The following is a 24025-nucleotide window of genomic DNA, read 5'->3' as shown; positions in this document are numbered from 1 at the left end:
GGCGAATTAGTGACTAACGTACTTACTTATTACTATGACTTGTCACATATATAAAAAACATTAAAACTGTTACTAAATCTTTTACTACAAGTTCAAGCTTGCCTTGCAAAGTAAACTTTTAAACATTAGTTGTGGGTAATTTATTTTTTACAAAATGGCGACGGATGGTGAGATGACGTCACTTTTGAGCATACCTTGTTTTGTTATATCATGAATGAAAGCATTGCATGAGGAGCTCGGTGGCGCAGCGGTAAACGCGCTCGGTCTGCGATTGTTGAAGTTAAGCAACTTTCGCAAAGGCCGGTCATAGGATGGGTGACCACAAAAAAAAATGTTTTCATCACGAGCTCCTCCGTGCTTCGGAAGGCACGTTAAGCCGTTGGTCCCGGCTGCATTAGCAGTCGTTAATAACCACCAATCCGCATTGGGCCCGCGTGGTGGTTTAAGGCCCGATCTCCCTATCCATCCATAGGGAAGGCCCGTGCCCCAGCAGTGGGGACGTTAATGGGCTGGTGATGATGATGATGATGAATGAAAGCATAAATTAAATATGATTCTTTGTTCGTAGGCCTCCAAGATGCTTATATCCTCATACAAATGTCTTATGTGTGTAACAAATATCCACACAAATAAATAAAAAAAAATGTCTTCGAGCCGAAAAGTTGGAATTTTAAATACTTTATAAGTAAAGAAAAGCTACAATTATACTCTTATTCATATCCAAGTAGTTTTAATAATAGAACCCTTTTTGTAACCACTGGTTTTAAGGCTATGTGCATAAATAAACCACCGTTCCGTAAGGATTAAGTGGCTCCCGGTTAGTGTAACTATGGCGGACGGTCACCGCCACAGGTGGCGTTCAGTAACCTAGTTCCAACCATTTAAAAGTTAAGCTTACACCGATGGCCAAGTTGCTTGCCCCACTAGCTAGATGCTTTAACTAGTCCAGAGGTTCTCAAAGCGTCTACCTTCTTCTATTTCTGCAATTGCTAATGTATAACTAGCGTGAATCTAGTCGCGTCCCAACCAGTGACGTGCGGTTAAGTGCCGCGCAGGAATTGGCGCAAAAGTTATCTATAAAGAGCTTTATTACTTAACCTTTAGGTAAATAAGATCAGAGTACGGTCACGAGCACTAATATGTATACACTTTGGTACCATGTCACATTAACTTTTTTGACAAATTGAACTGTAAGTGTCACTAAATGTCAAATACGTTAGTGCGACAGAGTCCTAAAGTGGGTACATTATATTTCTCATGACTGTACAAGAAAGAACAATTTGAAAAAGAAAAGCAGCCAATGTTCTTAATATTAAAGAGTTATTACATTATCACTTTGGGAACATTCCTAAAAACGGCACATCACTGTTCCCAATTAACGATCTCCGTGGTTGAGCGTTGGGCTCACGATCCGGAGGTACCGGGTTCGATTCCCGCTGAAGACATATCACAAAAATTACTTTGTGGTCCCTAGTTTGGTTAGGACATTATTGGCTGATCACCAGATTGTCCGAAAGTAAAATGGGGTGGTGGTGCTTCGGAAGGCACGTTAAGCCGTTGGTCCCGGTTACTGCTTAGTGATGTAAGTAAGTAGTCGTTACATGAGCCATGTCAGAAGTCTTTGGCAGCTCAATAGTAACCCTGACACCAAAAGAACTCTGACGATAGAAGAAGACTGTTCCCAATGCATAGTCCTTGATGCAAGGCGTTTATTTAATTCGGAAGGGTTATAATGTAAGCGAATATAGAAATAGAAACATTTGCCACTTTTGTGTTCGGCGTTGTGACGTGATCCTGTTTACTCTTCCTCGGAATCTAAAAAAATAAATGCATATAAATGAACCTAACGTTATGGATTTATTGGAGCACAGTGTTTTTACTAAACTAGCAAGTGACTAATGAATTAGGGCAATTAGCTCTGTCAATAGAGTTCTAAATTAATAAGAAACTTGATGAACACGTTAAAGTACAGATATTTTGTTCTTTTAACTTTGTTATTTATAATACGATGCTTGATGGGCGGGACTAAAGTAAAAATGGCCGTCCGTGAGCCGTAGTAGCTCAGTTGGATGCATGCTGGACTCTCACTATAAGGTCACAGGTTCGAATCCATCACGGGCCGCTATGATTTTCGAAATCGTTTTTCGAATTCATGTTTGGATCATAAATGATTATCACGTGCTTAGCGGTGAAGGAAAACATCGTGAAGAAACGCACATTCCTGAGAAACGCATTTTCGGAGGTATGTATGTGACTTACTTAACCTGTATTGGGCTGGTTTTCCCTTCGCGTATTGTAAAGTCAAGGCAGTCGCTTCTGTAAAAAACCGGACCTGTCAAATCTTCAGGTTAGGTAAGCGGACCCTGTGGAAACTTGATAACGCTGGGGAGATGAGTGTATCGCTAGTTCAGCAAGGTCCTAAGATACAAAATACTAAATCTGCAAGTTTGTCGCGACACGAAAAAGTTTGGGTACCCCTGAACTAGACTGAAAGCATTAGCCTATCTTGTGAAATCCGAAACTCTCCCTTGTGTACCATTTTGTAGTCTTTATGGTGTTATAAGAGCTGTGTAATGAACTATTTGAGGATATTATATATTTCAGAAACATTAAATATCAGATTTGACATTCACATTTAATTTCTTATTATTTTTTATCATAATCATAATCATAATCATTTATTTGCAATAAAAATGGTATTACAGTTTGCAGTTGGTCAGCATTTAACATTTGGTCTACATTTTTAGTTATTCAAATTATAACATGCAAATAGTTAAACAAAATAAAATTCATTAATTATCTAATTTATTTATCTTCTTCTTTTAAGTTAAGCACTTGTTTTTTGTACAAGCAATGAAGAACACGAGAAATGCTTAGAAGTTTCTATAAAAAGCAATGTCAAAGTTAATAACCTTATAAAGTATTGCCAGTGACAACAACATTAGGTTTTGTACTTAAACAATTTATACACGGTTTTATCAAAATGTTTGAATTTGTAAATTTTATTACATAAGTTATGTACTAGTCCATTCAAGAAAAATAAACAAACATTCTATTTTCAAAATTCTTTCATCTCTGCCTGTTTTAAACTACCTATTCCTTATTTCTCCCAATAACGTTGCTTCGGAAAGCTTCGATATAGGAGTCTGCGTCGAACGACCGTGGTTGAGCATTCTTGGCAAATATTCTGTAACTATATTACGAAAGGATTCCAACTGTGCGATCTAAACCCATTTTATGCTTTCCGCTGGATCGCTGAACTCTCGAATGTGTGCAAACTACCCACACTCAATTGTAACGTTTCTAAAGAGCAATTCAATTCTTTAATGCTTAGAGGTGTTCCCACACGACTTGCAGTATATTCGCACATTATAAAGATTCCGATAACGTTATTGAATGTAGATGATAGTTACTTGAAAACGTGATCGCGGTGTTAACGGTGCCTGAAACGATCCCGACTATCATATCAATTCTTCGTTTCAACACATTAAGTCCGTTAGTGGAATCTGTACCTAGAAACAATTCTACTACATATGATATTTTCTTCATTATATGAAAAGGACTAATCGATCTCGACATTCAAAAGGTGTTTAACACAAAACTATATCGTCTACATTTGGTTCTTTTAAATTGTTTACTGTAGGTCACTGGGACGTCTGAAGGACGAAGAAAATCTGAACTAAATGTAGGCATTAGGAATTTGTGCCGAAATTCTAGTGCAAATTGAATAGGGATTACAAGACTGACATCCTATCGCGTTATAGCTATTGTTGCTACGTTGCTACGGCGTAGCACATACGTAGTGGACCCCTACGAAGTGGTATACAAAAAGTTTTATAACTGAAAAAAGTTTTTGTTAAACAACTAAGTCTGCAGGCTAGAAAATTTTATCTCAGCGCAGTCTTAACGAGTTAAATTCTTAAAACATTACTAAAAAGACATAGTCTCTACGGATTTATGTTTAAATCTACTTTTTATTAAATTGAGTTTACTAAAACTTACATCATTATTTCTACTACATAAAAAAAACGGAATAAACACTTTTTTATCTCCTTACCCATATTTTTATAAGTAACCCATTATTAAAACCTTTATCTAACATAATTTCTGTAAAGAATCTCGCGTGTACCCTTACCCATTTTTCTATCCACTTTTTTTCCCTTAACACTATTTGTCGGGCCTCTAATAATTTCTTAGTGGGCTTTAAATATACGGCCAACGAATTAGGCTGCTATATCCGAACGATAAATTATGAAAGCGATGTCTTTTAGGATCGGCAAGGGCGTTATGGAGTAATAAATTATGGCGTCGTCGACCCCTGCCAAAATTCCGGGAAGGAACTAGCGTTCGACTACAACTGCTTCCGCAACCAACAAACCTTATGAAAAGGGCCTATTAAGAATGGGAAAAGCGGCTTAGAGGCTTAGTAGAGGGGCCTGATGTCCTATATTACAAGTTTACTTAGTTTAGGCATCAGCCATCCACAAAAAATAGCTTGTAGCTATTAGATAAGTAAGTTAAGTTTCTTTGTAATGATTTTTTTGTAGTTTGGAAATAAAAATTGTTTTATTATTATTTTTTATTAGTTTACGGGTGGCATTTTCGACAAAATCAAATCAAAATCAAATGTTTTAACCCGGTTTTAACCACCTCCAGTGGTTAGAGCGTTAGGCTCAAGATCTGGAGGTCCGGGTTCGATTCCCGATGGGGACATTGTCGAAATCACTTTGTGAGACTGTCCTCTGTTTGGTAAGGACTTTTCAGGCTTGAATCACCTGATTGTCCGAAAAAGTAAGATGATTCCGTGCTTTGGAAGGCACGTTAAGCCGTTGGTCCCGGCTATTAGCCGTAAAAACACCTCCACCAACCCGCAGTGGAGCAGCGTGGTGGAGTATGCTCCATACCCCCTCCGGTTGATTGAGGGGAGGCCTGTGCCCAGCAGTGGGACGTATATAGGCAGTTTATGTATGTTATGTTATGTACGTATAGAATTATGTTGCTTTTTATTTAGATCAAAATAATAATGGCAGGAAGATGTGTTGTGCCTGAGCGTAATGACAAGGGTCATCATTTATACCTAAAACAAAGATAAAAAATGCATGTCTGTTAGCCATGAAATTAGAAGGGTAAACGAAGGCATCTGTGTTTTTTTTTTGCGAACGTAGCCTGGAAAGTGCCTTTTTAATATGAGGAAAAATTGTTTGAGTTTTGTAAAAATTAACTTGTAAACTCAAAAAAGAAAATAAAAAGGTAAATGAACGCGACTATGCTATATCATTATTATATATTATATTATGCTACTATCATCATTTATTGTAACATTAATGTGTTAACGTTTCTGATAGTATAAGCCTACTCTTTCACGCCTGTAACCCCTAAGTAGGTATTCTTCTTCATCATGCATTTTGTATGGCTACTTGTATGTACTTGTACAGGGTGTAAGTAACATCATAACAAATAGGTACTAAGGGTTAATATCAAGCGAAATAGAATTGAAAATAATTTTAAAAAATACATGAATTATGCGACGGAGAATTCCACTTGATATTAACTCAGAATCATGGTCTGAATCATACCCTCAGTATTCGTTACGATGTCACTAACACCTATATATTATTTTTGTACCAACAGGCGGTGACGCGTCGCTCGCGGCAGTCGACGTCTGCGCAGTGGTCGCGCTCCTTTCGAGGCAGCCCGAGCACGCCCGTCGACGACGCCGATGTTGACGACGTGTTCTTCTCTGCACCCACCTCCTCCACACCGATCACCCACCACGACGACGCCGATCCTGGCGGGGATAAAGGGTAAGTCACTCAATATTAATTTGTCGAGCATGGGACATTCTTACCTAGAAAGTGCCTATTGACTCTCACCTTGAAGAGACCCCAGACAATAAAACGATTCAGCCTGAAATGACCTACCTAGTATGTATCTATGTATTTATATTTGTTATTAATTCTCCAATTGGTACTGCACAAAGAACCACTCTCATAATTAAATTAATAATGTAAGCAAACACATTACGGTCGAAATTATAATGGACCATTTAGTTTGAATTTCATTATTTGCAATGAGAGTTCATTGCTCCCTAAAAGGATTAATTTTAAGGTTATTTCAACTAGACGATCCAACATGATCCTATTCTTTCACATGCTAGAGGTTTATTTCGTTGAGTACAGAACAGAATCTTCAATCTAAATTACTTATCAAATAAAGATATTGTCAAAAGCAATAGTCGCCCTTAAAATCGCCATGATTTATACAAAATAAGTTGAAGTTTTACTTCAATATTAAAAATGTATTTTGTATAAGGTTTACTTTTAGGTACAAATTACATACATGGTTATCGCATTGGATACGTTTTAATGCGAAATACAAAACAATACTCTTCTGTACAATTTCTATACTATTTGAAGGTAAATTAAGTTTGTATGTAAGATAAACTTAAGATGAAAAAACTGATATTAGGTATGTGTTTTAGTGATTATAATAACTGCGTAAATGCCTATTCACTCCATATTTTATTCTTCTTTGTCTTGAAGGTAATCTTCTTCTTCTAATCCTTTTTTATCCCGTGTTGGGATGTAGGGTTCGAATAACAGATTTCCACTCCTCGCGATCTATTGCAGTCTCTGTAGCTTGCTCCCATGACAAGCCGAGAGTTTTTAACTCACGGTCAACCGAACGTCGCCAGGTCTCTTTGGCCCCACTTTTGCGTTTTCCACGCGCACGGCCACATCGAAGCAATTCGTCTAAGAAAGTAATATTGCTTTTTGACATTTGTTTGCATTGCGCACTTACTTTTATATGCGCAAATGTCAAATTGCAATATTGCTTTCTTAGATGAATTGCTTCGATGTGGCAATTTTAACCGCCCAGGTCAGAGCTCGTCGGGACGGGTGTGAAAATCTTGTAGGTAATATACATAATAAAATTCATGCAGTCTATCCAGTCTACCGAAATACGGACAGGTAAATTATGCAAACTTGCGAACTAAGTTTGGGAACAGTTAATAAGATATGATGCGGTTCGTCTTCGGATGTGAGCGACTGAGTTAGTCAAGTTCTGCACAAGTTGCGCTTAATCGAGAGTTTTATGCTACCAACTTTAGTACAATTACCTCTGCATCATGAATTTATTTAGGATGTTTATGTCAGATAGAACGACAAATTATGCCAGTAAATCCGAACAGGATTGAATGTTTAGGGTTATAACAGGGTTATAACCCTGACACCCGGGTTGATGGGGTTGGTAATCCACCTCACAGTTCACGCAATAGAAGAAGAATGCGACTGCCGACTGCTTCACCGCTAATCGCGTCGGTGCGCACAGTCGTGTGAGAATCGCTTTAGTCATAAGATGAAACGACTTACGTGTTGATAGGTTACCTGCTCATTGCTCTAGATGAGAAAAAATGGAGATAGAATAGTGTTTTCTCCTTCTTTTAGAGAAAGAAAGAAAAGGACAGATCGAGTAAGAAAACTAGGCAAATAAATAGGCCTACAATGATCACATTTGGTGCTCGCTTATCTGACAGAGACATCACTTTACCCAAAATCTTTGTGACATGGGTCCCATGGACTCGCAGATTAAATCTTCCGGTCGACTAGCATCACTGGAATAGACTTGTAGTTTTATCTAACTACGCAGTATTAGCATATTGAGAATTTGAGCGAGATTTTATAACAAAATACATGACCATTTTTTATATAGGGCACACTATACACTAGGAGAAGTCTGTTCATAAGTTGTCTGAAAGGCAAATCACCAGATTTCGTCTCTGTCTTTTGTTTTTCATTAACATAATTATCAGATGTTGTCAATTTTCAATTTTCAAAAGTTACTAAGATTTCATTTTCGCTTTCGTTATGCTCATCGCCTGTTTAAATTACTTTTGACGTTGGCCTTGCTCAAAACCATCCTGAATTTGACCGCGGTATGTTCGCCTGGCTCTTCCTTATTTAAGTAGATTGTTATAATATCCTCTCCTCTGCCCTTTAACTTAAGAGCCACTCTAATGTCGTAGTGTAAGCTCTTCTTGATGCCCTTCAATGATGTTTGTATTTTTTTAAAGTAACCTGTTTTTGTCTAATTTCCAGCGCCCGGTCTCCGGTGGGTTCGAGTGAGGTGCAGTACCGAAGGCCGGAGCGGAGTGTGTCGTGGGGCGCGGGGGGTGCGCGGATCCATACGCCCATGCTGGAGCCTCTAGCTGATAACTCCAACCGGAGGCAGTTCGGCATGGGCGTCGTCGGACGGTTCTTTAGGTGAGTCACTCACAGTCACTATACAAATCCTCATTATCACATAACATATCAATTAGGATAGAACTGTAAAAAACCGGACCTGTCAAATCTTGATTAGGTAAGTGGACCCTGTGAAAAAAGGGATAGTGCTAGGGAGATGATAATGATGAGAGGTACATCTATTTCAAGATGAACTTAGTAATACCTCATAGAGCTTTCTGTTAGACTAACGTGATAAGTGGTGAGCCGTATCGTCGTCTATAATGGTCGAGCCAACTGTGTTAGCGAAAACTGCACTTATGATAAATTAGTAACTCATTGGTGCAAGTCCGGTATCGGGTTTCGAACCACAGGGCCACAGTGACTATCATCTTTATGACTAGGTCTTCTTTTCACGTTCTCCTTCACGGTCTTCAGCAAACTGACACCAATCTGTGTGGTAAACATCGAGTTCGTCTCGTTATCAATTTCAATGTCTACCTCATTTTCTAGATTAGAATTTTTTCTTACTTCTTCTTTCCTTCGATATTGAACGATATTTAATATGTCCACTGCACAGGAGTACCACACTAATATGGTATAGGAATAATAGAACGACAACTTTCCGCTCCCCGCCAGCGTCTGTGCTAGGTTTACCTCACCCCCGCTCGAACATAGTTTAGACTTGAATCGTATGGCGTCAGACGTCACACACACAGATGCGCGTGTACGATAACGTCAATGTGTTATGTCTGTGTAAAACGAGGTTGTTTGTATGAAGTGTTAGGGGTGTGCCAACACTCTTGGCTCATGCATTTTACACGACTCACTCATCACCACTCGTTTTTGCTCATAAAATTGAACAATCACAAATCGACAAAAGAAGTACAATGGGCGGTGAGTTACCTCATACACACATAGCTAAGATCACGCCTAGCTCCCGATGGGGTAGGTAGACACTTAGAATTCTCCTTACTACGATCCTGATACATCATCTTCGTTTCTTCCACTCTCATCAATGACTTCATGTTTTCTCGCCGGTTCAGAGTACTCTAGAACTGGCCTTCTTGGAGTTACATAAAAACATAACAAATACAAGCACGAAATACAAAATACAAAACAAAAGAGAAATAGAAACAGTACAATAGACGGCCTTATTGCTAAGTAGCAATCCCTTCCAGGATAGTGAAGTGTCAGACAGAGTACTGCGGTGCGGAAGGCCAGAGGGAAAACACTGCCCTATTATTCCCTAAAAAGTAGCATGGAGAATAGCTACACCGACAAGAGCGTGGCTCTTAAATTAGTGATGAGTGCAGTATAGAAATACTTGCACATATGTAAAATAAGATACAAAGATACACTTACAAGTAGATGCTCTGTAACTAGTTATTATTCTGTTGTGTGCGATGTTCTAAGGTCGATCATTGCCCTGACTTTACCTATCAGGGTTATTATTTAGCCACAAAAGCACCTTAATCTTGTCATGGCTCACGTTACGTCTACGCACTCACTTAAGTAAATAGAAGACGCGACGGGACCAACGGCCTAGCATGCCTTCGAAGCACAGTCTCTTTATTTTCGGACAATTATTGGACAGTTATTCAACGTACAAATCCTAAACCAAACTGAGGAAAATTTCACAAAGTTTTTTTGTTATTTGTTCCCACGCGAGCTCAGAAGCAATCCGTATTACTTATCAAAAGTAAATGAGAAGTCGCCAACTTTTTTTGCAGGTACATAATTATTATTGTGTAGGTATATGGTATGTTATTTTTAACACAGCCTCTGTAGTCTAGTGATTACAACGTTGGGCTCACGGTATGGAGTTCCGGGTTCGAATCCGATGGGGATTTTGTCGAAATTACTGCATGTCCTTTGTTCGGTAAAGACATTGCATGCTTGAATCACATGATTGTACGAAAAAAGTAAGATAAATCAATGCTTCGAGGGCATGGTAACCTTGTGGTGCCGGCTATTACCGTAAAACACCTCCACCAACCCGCAGTGGAGCAGGGTAGAGTATGCGCCAGACCTCTTCCGCTACATTTGATTGAGGTGAAGCCTGTGCTCAGCGACGGGTCTTATGTAGATATGTATATTTTTGTGTAATATTATATTTAGTACTGTATCTCGGGAATGTTATCTAAAAATACGTCATGAAATTTACCGTGCCTTCGTTTTGTGCGGGCGTTTATTTGTCTTGTAATTTGATTACGCAATTTCATATGTTTAATACTAAGATTTTACGTTCCTTTGTACGCAAACATGTACATAAAAGTGTACTTATAAACAAAAATTTGATGAAAGATACAATCGGTGTGATACAATTGGAATGTAAGATATGGCCATTAATTTTCTTAAGAAAGATATCAGAACGTAGACAGCACGTTCGTAATTAACAGACTGCTGTTCTATTTAAGGTTCAAAACCTCAAGAGGAAAAACGGAACTCTTATAGGATTACCTTATTGTAGACCTAGCATCATGAAATTTGACAAGAAGGAAAAACTCCGAAAATTGTATCTTGTTTTGTTCAATTGCAAAAATAAATACATTTATGTGATTACAAACTTATTTGCAGTTGGTAAACTAATCGCGATGTATGTCCATGTATAGATGCAACAATTTGAAACAGCAAAAATATAATATATGTTGTTTCGATTACAAACTAATTTGCAGTTGGTAAACTAATCACGAGCTATTCCTATGTATGGAGGCCATAGTTTTCAATTCAGAACCCTTGGTACGCGAGTCGGCACTTGACCGGCTTTTTTAATTTTTATTCTCACGCTTTTTTAAATCTAATTTATTATGTTAATAGAAAACTAGGTCTTTATAAAGTCCGTCTGTCCCAGGGATAGATCAGATAAGGAAAACGAGGCTAAACATTGTCACGTTGCGAAAAATTCCCGCTAGCCAGCGGCCGTCGGCACGTATCGATCCGGCGCGTTATTATTAAAGAGGCTCACAAAGCAGGGGCGGGACGAAGCTTACCTCCATATTTTACCGTCTCTTTGTACAGATTATGTATTTAATTACAACCATGTTAAGAGAAAGTTGAAATTCTTTAAGAGCTTGAAATGAAAAATACACGCGCGACCTTCTTGGTATCTGACTGTGAGGCGCGATCTATTTCTTATATAGAACAATACAATACAATACAAATACACTTTATTGCACCAAAATAAAAAGAAATAATTACAAAAAGTCTCTTAACTAAGAACGTGTCATAGAATAACGATGCGACAGTACTCCTACAAGAGTTCCTTTTATAATAACAGAAACCATCTGAGCAAACGCAAAGAATGATGAATAAACTGCCTCGCTTCTATTTGTGTCTCGAAAGCTGTAAAGTGAATTTACGATATCCTTGTCCTGTAAGTTTTTCCTTTCTGCCAAATTTTATGATTCTACGTCTATGGAAAGTACCCTATAGTTTTTGTTTCCCCTTAGAAATGTAACTAGCGATAGCCAACAAAATGATCCTATAAAGATTCCATTCTCCCTTATGAGGTTCGGAGCCTTAAAAAATGTGAAGTTTCCTCGTAAAACTTAGCCCACTTTATGTTACAACATGCAAATGTTTGGGACATAATTCACCCCCTTTGTCTTCTAAACGGTCTTGCATTTTGTCCTATGTAAAGTAAACCAAAGAAGATTGTTACCGCATTTTAACGGCTTTAGTTGCGTGAGAAATTAGAGAGAATCAAAGCGCTTGCTCGACTATGTATCACATTCGGGTGTTCACGCGACAGGTCGTTAAGGGAATGGGTGTACGTTTCCAGTAGAATACTAAAGCCTCGGCCACATTACGGCGAGTTTTGCCGCGATAATGACGTGAATTTACACGTTCCGCTGCTTGCCTGAAATGTTGAACTTTATGAAAAGAAATGTGGAAACATTTTGCTGTCGTGACCAGGTTCCTACGAGCGGTCTAATGACCCTAAGATTTTTTTGTAAAGACCTTCCAAGTCTTTTGCTATTTTCTTTAGGACTTTTATTGTTATTTATTGTTTTTAGAGTTTAGTAACTACCGCTCGCCGATCCATAATATAGAGTGGTTCTTGAGAGTAGTACGAACATAAAAATATACGAGGGTGTTCTTTTAATTATGTTATCATCATCATTTTCCTAGCACTTTATCTTGTTTTCACAGAGTCCTCTTACCTAATCTGAAGATTGGACAGGTCCTATTTTTAACAAAAGCGACTGCCTGTTTGACCTTTCAAAACGCGAAGGGAAAACCAGCCCAATACAGGATAGGTCAATAAGAAACGTATATCTCGAGAGTGTGGGTTTATTGTGCTATGTGTTAATCAAAAAGACTTCCATAAGTCACCGTAATCAAAATAAATTATTTAATAAGACCAAGTTCCTAATAGTATTATCCAACAAGACATTATACGGTACGACTTGAGTCCCAATATATCACTTTGTTTACTGCATTAAGCTTCCATTTAAAACTTACGTAATGGGTTTTTGAATATTAATTCATGGAGTATTAACTCCATGGATATGACGCCGAGTTTTATTTATGGGATTACCTAGATAAATCACCCGGGGTGAGAGGACTGTTTTTAAAAAGACAATTTAATTGAATTTAAAACTATTTATTTAGAATAAGACACACGTATTGTCTAAAAGAAGTTCAGCTTAAGACTACTTTAAAAACTAATGGGAAGGGACCAAGCGTCTGATCTCATCACGGCTTATCTTATGCAACGTAGCGCATTCTCTAGGCAGTCTAGACGCTTCATGAGCTTATCTTGGTGAATGTGCAACGTGGCGCATTCTCCAGGCAGTCTGGACGCTTAACTCCTCCCTCCATAACTTCGAAATTCTCAGGGGATGATTTTTGAGACTGAGAATTTCGACGTCTTCTTAAAGTTATGAAGATACCGATAAAAATTGTTAAAACTAAGATTATATATAAAAATAGAGTTCCTATACTAATGCTATTTATATTTACCGCACTTACACTTTTATCACTTTCACTTAGCACAACACTGTCAGCTTTTTTTAGGGCGTACGACAACACTTGGAGATGTCGCAGGTCGACCTCATCCAAGTTGATAGGCTTCCAGGGCGATGCTGCTGCTGAAGTTGGGATTTCCGGAAAATTTATAAGAGGTAACTTGGGATATAGTATTGGAGATGCTTCGGAACTATGATGCCTCAGTGTGACGTCATCGATTTTTAGTTCGCAGTTATCATCGATCACAGCCAGGTAAGTACCTCTGATGTAGATTCTGCTCATCTCACTTCCACAGCGTGTCTTCAAAAGGATGTTGGCTTTAGAGTAGAGAATCCATCGATTAGGTTGTATGGGCTCTACTTTAATTGTCTTCACTTCCACCAGGATAGGATAACAGGTGGTAATATTCATAGTAAACTTCATTAAGTCCGCCACACAGGTATCCTCCATGGATCTTGGGGGAATGTGTTCTTCGTAGCAAATAAAGAAGCCTCTCTCCAACTCTTTGCAGCGTTTGGTGAGTGAGAATGTGTTCGAACCATTCGCAATAAGGTAAGGTTGTTTTGGGATAATTAGGACGGATTGATTTAGGTTGTTTGTAATAGGTAGAGGAAAGACGTGATAATAATCGTATATTCCCTTTTTGACCAAGGGAACTTCGATGATAAAGACTATCTGATTTTCTTTGATATATGCCTTAATCTCTACACACTGCTCTATTTTAATTAAATTTACATAATTTACGGGATATGCAAGGCTCTCTTTACGTTCAATTTTTCCTAAAACAGTTACAAATTCGTCAGTGTCTAATATTGACTGGTGGAGAGTTCCCATTTTGCTAAATGCTATTGCTGTTTCTATTTCATCCAATCTGATATACAACATTTGGAAGTTATGTAAAAATAAATTGTAAATATGAATTAATCTATTGTTTGTAAAATTTGTCATTGACTCATTCAGTATTTTTCTAATGTCCCAAATTTCCCTATCCAATTGGATGAAATTATTTTTTGTTACATTGCTGTTATTCGTAAATGTCCCCAACATTTCAGTGACCAGACTCATTTTCTTTAATTCTGAAATTTGTCGAGTTTTGAGTTCATTTAACATTTTATCATACTTCACAGCATCCTCATTGTCCAAGTTGCCAGTTATTACTTTTATAAGTGACCCTAAAGGGTTTAGTAGTCCACGTTTTATTCTTTTTGATGGATTTAATTGTCTGAGTTTAGTGAAAGTTATGTGTTTTAGGTGATCAGTTTGACTTTTGACATTCGCGAGTTCGAAATTAAAAACATTCTTGCCAAAATGGTTTAGGACGTGTTTGTTGAGGTTCGCATAGCGGTTGAAATTAAACTCTATATCATCGTATACTAAACTTAAATCTAGATTCTTAATTATTATCCACTTATCGTAACTTATAATAGCAGTTCCCTCTTTTACAGGAAGTATCCCGGGATTGTGTTCAATCCGTTGTAGCTTGGCCTCCTCCTGGCTCTGGCTCAACTGGACCACCAGCAGGAGCACGACCCTGTGGAGGACGACGAATGTCCTTAATAGGTACATTGGTATTACGGTTCCTAACATCGACAGGTACTACATTCCTACTTATCTCTCCAACCACTTCTGCTTTTTGAAACCGGGGCTTATCTTTACCGCGTCTTGTGTTTACCCCTTTTATAAATATCGTGTCTCCTTCTGCTAGATTAAACCCTGTCTCTCCTCCCCGTCTTTCTTTAACCTTTTCCTTTTTTTCTAGCATTTCCTCCGTCATATATTTATACAGATATTTGGTTCGTCTCGCGTGTTCGGCTACCAGTTTTTGCGTGTAATATTTGTCAAACTCGACGTTAAAAGCATTAGTACAGTCGGTATGTCCAAATACGACTTCAAAAGGTGTAAGTCCTGTTGTCGAATGTATGGTGTGATTGTACGCCATTATTGCGTATGTCATGATCGAAGTTGCGTCCGTAATTTTCTGCTCGTATTTCGCAAGGCGATAAATTTCTAGGATGGTAGAGTGAAATCTTTCGATCATGCCCATAGAATTCGGGTTATGAGGTGTCCCTATGTGTAAGTTTATTTTATAAAATTTTAACGTTTCTTTCATTAATGTATTATTGAACTCTGATCCGGGATCAGCGCTTATCTTCTCAGGGACACCGTAGAATGAAAAGTATTTTATCAGAGCTCTTACTACTTCCGGTGTAGAGCGATTAGGAATTTCGAAAGCCTGTCCTAGTTTACTAAACGCATCAATGATGGTCAGGAAGTATTTCCCTTCTATTGAGAACAAATCCATAAACAATTCTTGGAAAGGTTTTGTCTGCGTCTGTGTCAACTGCAATTCAGGTTTGTATGGTTTGCGGTCGTACTTCATTGCTTTACAAATTTCACACGCGTTTATCACGCTACTGACTGTTATGTTCATATTGTTCCAGTAGTATACGCGTTTCAGCTTCATGAGAGTTTCGTTGATTCCTCGATGACATGTCTTACTCTCGTGGTATTTTAAAACAATTTGTCGTTGCTCTTCTTCGTCCTCTACATGTATAACTCTTTTAGTGCATTCAAATAGTTTGACTGTCCCTTTTCTAAAAAGTTTTATAGCCGCTTGTGTAAACTGTTTACGGTGAATTTCATTTTCAAAATATATGAAATGCTTAGTTTTCGGTTTTACATATTCTTTTAGGAATTGAGTGACCAAATCTGGCCTATTTGTTGGTAAATGTGCTTCTAATATCTTTTGATTGTTACTAGAGATATTCTTTACAGCCGTTTCGTTTCTGTTCCATGTATAAATTAACATCTGATTAGGTTTAGAGTCTATGGCTTCGTTTAGAATAGGTATGCCATTTGTGTCCATGTCTGGTGCCGAATGAACAGTTTGTGATAGAGACATGTTACTCATCGTTCCTTCTGGTATTGTAATGGTGCTTTCAGAAGGCGATAATATAGGGTACTCAGTTTCTAACTCATGCTTTGTTGTTTCTTCTTTCTCTCCACTGCTTATTGATATTACTTCGTCTTCCCGATTTGGTTGCGCGTTACTTAACCTTTCAATTTCAGAAACCACATCATCCAAGTAAGAATGTAATCGTCTTTCAGATTCGTCTACATTCACCTGCATGGATTCAGTATCGTCTTTACCTAAAGCATTTAGCCTTATACGGGATAACGCGTCCGCGTTGCTATTTTGTTTGCCATTTTTGTATATAATGTCAAAATCGAATTCTGAAAGTCGCAACTTCCATCTTGTTAATTTGGAATTTGGGTCCTTCATGGAATTCAACCATGCGAGGGGTCGGTGGTCTGTGTATATTGTAAACTTTCTGCCGTACAGATACGGACGAAAGTGTTTTACGGCCCATACAATGGCCAAAAGCTCTTTTTCGATGGTGCTATATTTAGTTTCTGCGTCATTGAGAGTTCTGCTCGCGTATGCAATGGGTTTGTCGCTTCCTATTGGTCCCTGTGAAAGTACTGCACCGATGGCAAAGTTGGAAGCATCGGTGGTTAACACAAATGGTTTCGAAAAATCCGGAAACTGAAGTAGAGGGGCGCTTACGAGGAGCTCTTTGCATCTTTCGAAAGCTGCTTTGAACTCATCGGTGATTTCAACCTTGTTTTTCTTTTTCAGACAGACTGTTAGGGGTCGTGTAATTTTGGCGAAATCTTTCAGGAATTTCCTGTAATATCCCACGAGGCCAAGGAAACTCTTAATTTCGGTAGGTGTTTTAGGCAATGGGAAATTGAGAACAGCCTCTATCTTATCGTTGTTTGGTTGTAGTCCATCCTTTGTAATGACATGGCCAAGGTAGAGAACTTCCTTCCTGAGGAACTCGGATTTATCCAGGGTTATTTTAAGGTTAGTTGCTCTGAGCCGTTCGAAAACTTTCCTGAGCTTTTCTATGTGTTCCTGAAGACTACATGAGTATACAATGATATCGTCAAGATATACCATACAGTGTATACCCTGCAATCCTCTTAAAATGCTATCCATGGCCCTCTGGAACGTGGCCGGAGCTGTTTTGAGTCCAAACGGCATGCGAGTGAACTCGTAATGTCCCGATTGTGTAGAAAAGGCTGTTTTCGGTCTGTCCTGCTCTGCAACTTCTATTTGATGATATCCACTTGCTAAGTCTATTGTGCTGAAATATGTAGACTTTCCCAGCTTATCGAATAGATCGGTAATGTTGGGCAGTGGATATTTATCATCGGTGGTGACGTCATTCAGGCGACGGTAATCTATTACCATTCGGTATTTGACCTCGCCTGAGGCATCCATTTTTTTTGGGACGAGGTGGACTGGGGCACTCCATGGTGAATGGGATTCTTGTATAACATTGTCCTTGAGGAGTTTTTGCACTTGCTTTTCTATTTCCAGATTTTGAGCTGGTGGTTGTCTAAATGGTTTAATATAGATGGGATCTTCATTTTTTGTACGAATGTTATGCTTTACTTCGTTGGTAAAAGTTAGCGGTAGTTGTTCACAATAAAAGATGTCGCGAAATTCATGGCATAATTTAAATATTTTATCCTTTTCTTCTTTGTTCATGTGATCAAGCCGGAGTCGTTTTAAATTGTCTTTCAGTAATTCGTCAATCTCGATATTAGTCGTGGTAAAGTTGATGTTGCATTCATTTCGTTCGAATTTTTCGACGTGCAACGGTTTAGAAAAAGTTAATGTGACGATATCTCTAGAGGCGTTTTGTATTACAGTTGTCGCGAAATAATTTTTGCATGTCACTATTGCGCTCGGCATACGCACGTCTTTACCGAAATCTACGAAATTAATAATCGCCTCTCCATCTTTCAGGTCCGCAGGAATCGTCACGCGTGTTTCAGTACGTGGTTGAAGCTGCACTTCGTATGGTGGGTTATATATTATTGGTATTTCTACATTTTTCGTTCGGAGAACTTGATTCTGCATATCGATTGTGGCGCCTAGTTGTTTTAGAAGGTCGGAACCGATCAAGCCATCGTAGCGATTATCGACGTCATAAACATAAAACTTATGTTGTAACATGCTCTTAAAAGTTTTCAGAAGGGGTATGACGATGACTTCGTCGTGTCTGCTACGAGCGTGAGTGCTTACAACCTCGAAGGGTTCGAAGAACTTATAGTTGGCGAAGAACTCGTCAACTTTCCTTGGGCTGATAAACGATCGAGTGCTTCCCGTGTCTATCATAAAACGAGCATTTATCTCAGGTAAGTTAATATGTGGTAATTTTAATAAGCTATCACAATTAAGATTTACTATATCGGGTTGTTGGGTGCGGCCGGCTCGTGAAAATCCGGGGTAGTTTCGGTTGTTTCCGAGCTGGTCGGCTCTTCATACAGATCGTAATATGCTTCATAATCTCCTTCATTTGGATGACAGTAAGTTTCCGCAAGTTCGTAGTTATAGAAAAGGTTATTATTACCTTCAGGTTCATCTAACATGTACTGTCTTGTTGCTGTTCGCATAGAGACATCAGTGTCCAATGGTTTGGAGTTGTTTATAGGGGGTCTGTATCCCTGAGGCTGGGGTGGAATCCCGAACCGATACTGATTGGGAATCCCGAATTTGAAACCCTGTGTGTTTTGATTGAAGTTGGGTCTAAAACCTTGAGGTTGGGGAATACCGAATTTAAATTGAGGGTTTGGTTTAAAATTATTTTGGTTTTGGGTCAGGTTTGGCTTATAGCCCATCTGCTGTGGAATCCCAAATTTAAATTGAGGATTTCCAGGTAATGGCATCCGGAACTGTTGTAAAGCACTTGGTCGAAAGACAGGTGTATTTTGTGGAATATTAAATTTAAAATTCTGGGGTTGAACATTTTGAGAATTTTGTGGTTGTACATTATGTGTTGAAGTTAACTGTTTGTGTTTAGAGTTATATTGGTGCTGGAAATTCACCTCTTCAGTTACGATGCCTAACGCATTTTCGAGAGTGGAGCAACCTTTTAGGCGAACAATACGTATTAGGTTTTCCGGAAGGTTATATAGAAAAACATTGAGCGCGCTGTTATTGTAAATGATCATTTTGGCTGCTTTTACGCCTTCGTCGGTCAACCGGTTTACTTTAGCAAATAAGGCGCTGCGAACATGTTGAATGCGGTTACAGAACTCATTGTAGGACTCCCCCGACTTTATTTTCATGCTCTCGAGTTCAATACTAATGCACTCCTCTGAGCGTGGGTCACCGAAATGCTGAAGTAACACAGATTTCAATGCATCCCAGGACGTTATGTCTTGTCTCTCACTGATAAGGGTAGCTGCTCTATCTACAAGCCTACTACTTATACAATGGAAAAGGTATGTGCTCTGAGCAAGGTTACCCTGTATCGTGTAACTATCTAGTACATATTGAGCTTTAGATAAGAATAAATTAAGCTGTTCAGGTTGACCACTAAACTTCGGTATCAAACACAGCATTTCTTTGGGAACTAACGTTACTTGAGCCATATTTAGTTTTATAACGAAACACACACAAAATAAAATAAATGTAACAAACAAAAGTAATAAAAATACTTAAAAGTTCACTTATCACCTATTTTAGTGCGATATGTGAAAATCAGATATTCTTTATCTCAGTGAAGTTAACCGAAACAAACTATATAGAGCTATAGAGTTCACTTATTAATAATTGAGCCCGCAACTAACAGGAATAGATAAGCATAAGAAGTGGAATGCGAATTAGTCACTCACAATCTGCTCACTGCCATATCCTCCACGATAAAGCTGCACTGAACTTCGTAGAATTATGTGTCTCTCGTATTATGTGAAAACGATTTTCACTCTGTCCGCTCACTCACTTGTGTTTAACTTATTTATTTGGTTCGTGGATATCTGCGACTTTTTGACCCGACGACCGATTTTCTAGTCCTCAGGTGCAGCCTTAATGCAAATATCCTACCGGCTGCGCCAGATAAATCACCCGGGGTGAGAGGACTGTTTTTAAAAAGACAATTTAATTGAATTTAAAACTATTTATTTAGAATAAGACACACGTATTGTCTAAAAGAAGTTCAGCTTAAGACTACTTTAAAAACTAATGGGAAGGGACCAAGCGTCTGATCTCATCACGGCTTATCTTATGCAACGTAGCGCATTCTCTAGGCAGTCTAGACGCTTCATGAGCTTATCTTGGTGAATGTGCAACGTGGCGCATTCTCCAGGCAGTCTGGACGCTTAACTACCTACGCGTTATTTGGCTATTACTTCACCTAAGTAATATACTTGTAGCTATAATATAAAGCAACACATTTACGGATATCCTATGGAAATTATATTAGCAAAAACATGTATTGAAGTATATTGTAGTTTGGCTATTAGTCTATGTAAAGTGACTCTACCACATTTAGAAAAAACATCTAGGGTAAACTAGGGTAAATGACAAGTAAAGAGAAAATAAACAATGCTTATGGTACCTTCTCGATCTCGAAATGTAAATTACAACGAAAATAACAAATTACAATAAATTAAATTCAATGGAACTATGTAATACAGCACATGTAGATTGATTCAGTGATTTAAGAGTAAAAAGGTGAACTCATCGGAGTTACTTTCGCATTTTAAATATTTGTATTTATTTTCGTTATCGGGGTAACAATGGCTCTAAAGGGAAAAGGAAACGGACGGATGATTGACAACTGTTCATTTTAAAATTAATGAATAACCCGGGCGAATAAAATAGGCATCTCGCTCATCTGCAACCCGTTTGACGTGTGCTGTCAACTTATTTCTGTCGAGTTATTGGCCAATGTAAAATTTTGAAAGGGTTTTTTTTAATTTCTGCCTAAAATTGACTCATAATTTTTAATCTTGCCGAACCGTCCTTTTCTATTTCACCGACCTATTAATTATTTATTCGTAGATTTCACCTGATAAAAAAAGACAGGTATAACTTAGAATAAAATTATCTAGACACGCGGGAGCGTGTCAAGCCAAGTTTTCATATATGAATTATATTATTTTAGCCTTCGGGACTTCTAAATCGACAAGAACTTGTCGATTCTTACTTTATTATTCCGAAAATTTGAATTGATGGTAGTAACTAGCCACCGAACATAATATTTGTACATAAAAACAAGCCAAGTTGGACCTTAGGCTATAATGTACTATCTTTAGTTATAAGAAGAAATTATATTTTATGTTGTTATAAATAAACTTCAGGACTGACCATTGAACTTGGCACCCACTAAGATCTCACTTCTTTTGTTCACAACCAAGGCATAGGTATATCATAATATTGAACTTGGCTCTCATTTCACATTTATGTTTTTAATGGGATATAGGGTGTACTGGAATCAGTACCAATAGTTGATAACTGTATTTATAATTTAGGGGATTACAATTTTGGTTAAACACATTACAGTGTGGATAATACCTGTACATTTAATCATTCCAGGCGTTCGCTACGCAAGTCGGTGACTCATCAGGAAGACGTGGCTCGACAGTTGGATGAGCTGACGGACTACAGACCGTACTTCACGTGGTGGGTCAGCACGGTACAGACGTTGGTGCTGCTGCTGTCTCTACTCTGTTACGGGTTTGGACCTGTGGGCTTCGGACGCCACACGCACTCTGGACAGGTGCTGGTCAAGAGCTTGAGTTTGCAGCAGGTGAGTTAACTGGGCTCTGCATACATGACTGTCTTTTTAGTATGAATGTAATGTTCTCAGGGTTCAATGAAAAAGAGTGAGTTCTTTTCAGTGTTTGTTTGAGTTGATATAAAGGATGTTTATTTTCTATCTGTTATATAGGTTCACATTGATTTACATATATAGGAGATTCAAATATCTAGATATTGATGGACAGATCTTTTATGATTCTTATTAGAATGAATGTAATGTTCTCGGGGTTCAATGTAGAAAAGAGAGTTCTTTTCAGTATCTGTTTGGGTTGATATAAAGGATGTTTATATTGTATCTGTTATATAGGTTCACATTGATTTACATATACAGGAGATTCAAATATTTAGATATTGATGGACAGATATTTTATGATTCTTTTTAGAGTGAGTTTCTTTTCAGTATCTATTTTGGTTGATGCAAAGGATGTTTATACTATATCTGCTACATTGGTTTACATTGATTTATATGTACAGGAGATTCAAATATCTAGATATCGATGGACAGATCTTTTACGATTCTTATTAAAACGAATGTAATGTTCTTCCGGTGTTGTCCCGATGGGAAATAGGCATGAGTTTATGTATTTATGTATGTAGTGTTCTTAGGCTTGAATGTAGATTCAGAAACGTACAAAACCAAACACAAACAAAATACCGTTATTTGAGACAAAAGCCTGTAACAAGTCAGCCACAGTAATCAGAATTGGAAGTTTTGACTTCGGTCTGTCTGAATAAACAATGATAATAACGTCATTGCCTCACAAAAACAGGTTTTAAAAATGTATTTCCGTTTCAAGTCCTCCCGTTTATTCGTATTTTATTTGGTAGCAATGCTTCTTGGAAATCCTGACTGTAGTCGGCTATTTTTAAGCCCGATTATACTTAAATATAGAGGTTGTTTGTTTAATTTTTAATTTCGCCTGGGAATCACATGAAAATTAAATTTTTCTTCTCTCGTGTGGGTTGTGAGGTGAATTACCAACCTCATCAACCCTGGTGTCAGGGTTATTATTGAGCCGCCAAAGGGTTATTATTGACATGACTCGTGTAATGACTACTTACTTACATCAGTAAGCGCGTAACCGGGACCAACGGCTTAACGTGCCTTCCGAAGCACAGAAAATTAAATTTATAAACTGAAATACAATTCGTGATGTTGTGAAACTTTTTTTGTAATCATTGTCATTATTCTTCTTCTCTCTTGTGGTTTGTGACCAATGACAGACCTCATCAACCCTGGTGGTGGGATTATTCATCATCATTGTGGTCCATCATTTATCCAGCCTTGGATGTAGGCCTCTCGCATTATCCACTTCTTTCTAAAGGAACGATAGGTACATTTTTTATAATAATGTTTCTGATTTATTGATTCCTTTGCCTGAAACTATGGCATACACAACTTTTTTAGACTAGAATGTCTAAAAAAGCCACATTGTTGCAAATCATCTAAAAAAAGAAATAATTCAATTTATACATTTGTCGTGGATCTCCCTATCTATCCATAGGGAAGGCCCGTGCCCCAGCAGTGGGGACGTTAATGGGCTGATGATGATGTCGTGGAATGTAAAAAGAATAGGTACATATCAAATATACTGAGTCAAAATCAGAATCAAAATCAAATGGATTGATTTTTGGATTGGATTAATCTCATCAGTCATCCCGTGATCATGGCACTTGCAACAGTGTCGAAATATCGGGAGTCTCATATCCCCATTTTAACGCGGTAAGAACCCGTTATTATGTGCTTTAATTATGATAATAACCGCGTAAACTTAAAACAATGTATACTTAATAGTATATCTACTATTAAGTATATTGTGTAGGAAAGGAATAGAACAGAACGTAAGATTGATAAGAAAGTAGGAGAGAATACTTTGGAAGGATACATAAGCATTATCATGCTTATGTACATACTACTGATTTGTCGTTGTGTTAGAAGGCCAAAAGACAATTAATTCTTCAACCAAATTAGCCTTTCGCTTTCGTTAGATATCTTAGTATCACATATTCGAATCCCAGTTCGGGCTCTTAACTTATCTTATTTAGCCTATACGATCCCTCTGCTGGGCAAAGGCCTCCCCTTGATTTTTCCACTCCTCTCGACTTTCTCCGGCCAATCCTTGCGATAAACATTGAGGTCGTCACACCATCTTTTACGCGGTCTGCCTCGACTTCTAAGCCCGCCCTGAGGTATCCAGTGAGTAACGAC

General features: G+C 38.1%; 1 protein-coding gene across 2 annotated transcripts in view; it reads left to right on the top strand.

Moving 5' to 3' along the window:
* The window catches only part of LOC126368867 (inactive rhomboid protein 1), a 177840-nt gene that overhangs the window by 145371 nt on the left and 8444 nt on the right, over positions 1-24025 (top strand). For both annotated transcript variants that reach the window (XM_050013064.1, XM_050013063.1), the window contains exons 4-6: positions 5632-5804; positions 8100-8264; positions 21592-21805. In XM_050013064.1, coding sequence (XP_049869021.1) covers positions 5632-5804; positions 8100-8264; positions 21592-21805 — 552 coding nt within the window. The remainder of the gene's footprint in view (positions 1-5631; positions 5805-8099; positions 8265-21591; positions 21806-24025) is intronic.

The sequence above is a fragment of the Pectinophora gossypiella genome, chromosome 8 (genome assembly GCF_024362695.1).
Source record: "Pectinophora gossypiella chromosome 8, ilPecGoss1.1, whole genome shotgun sequence".
NCBI classification, from domain to species: Eukaryota; Metazoa; Arthropoda; class Insecta; order Lepidoptera; family Gelechiidae; genus Pectinophora; species Pectinophora gossypiella.
Note: the sequence above shows the minus strand (reverse complement) of the source record. Positions and strands in the feature narration are given on the sequence as shown.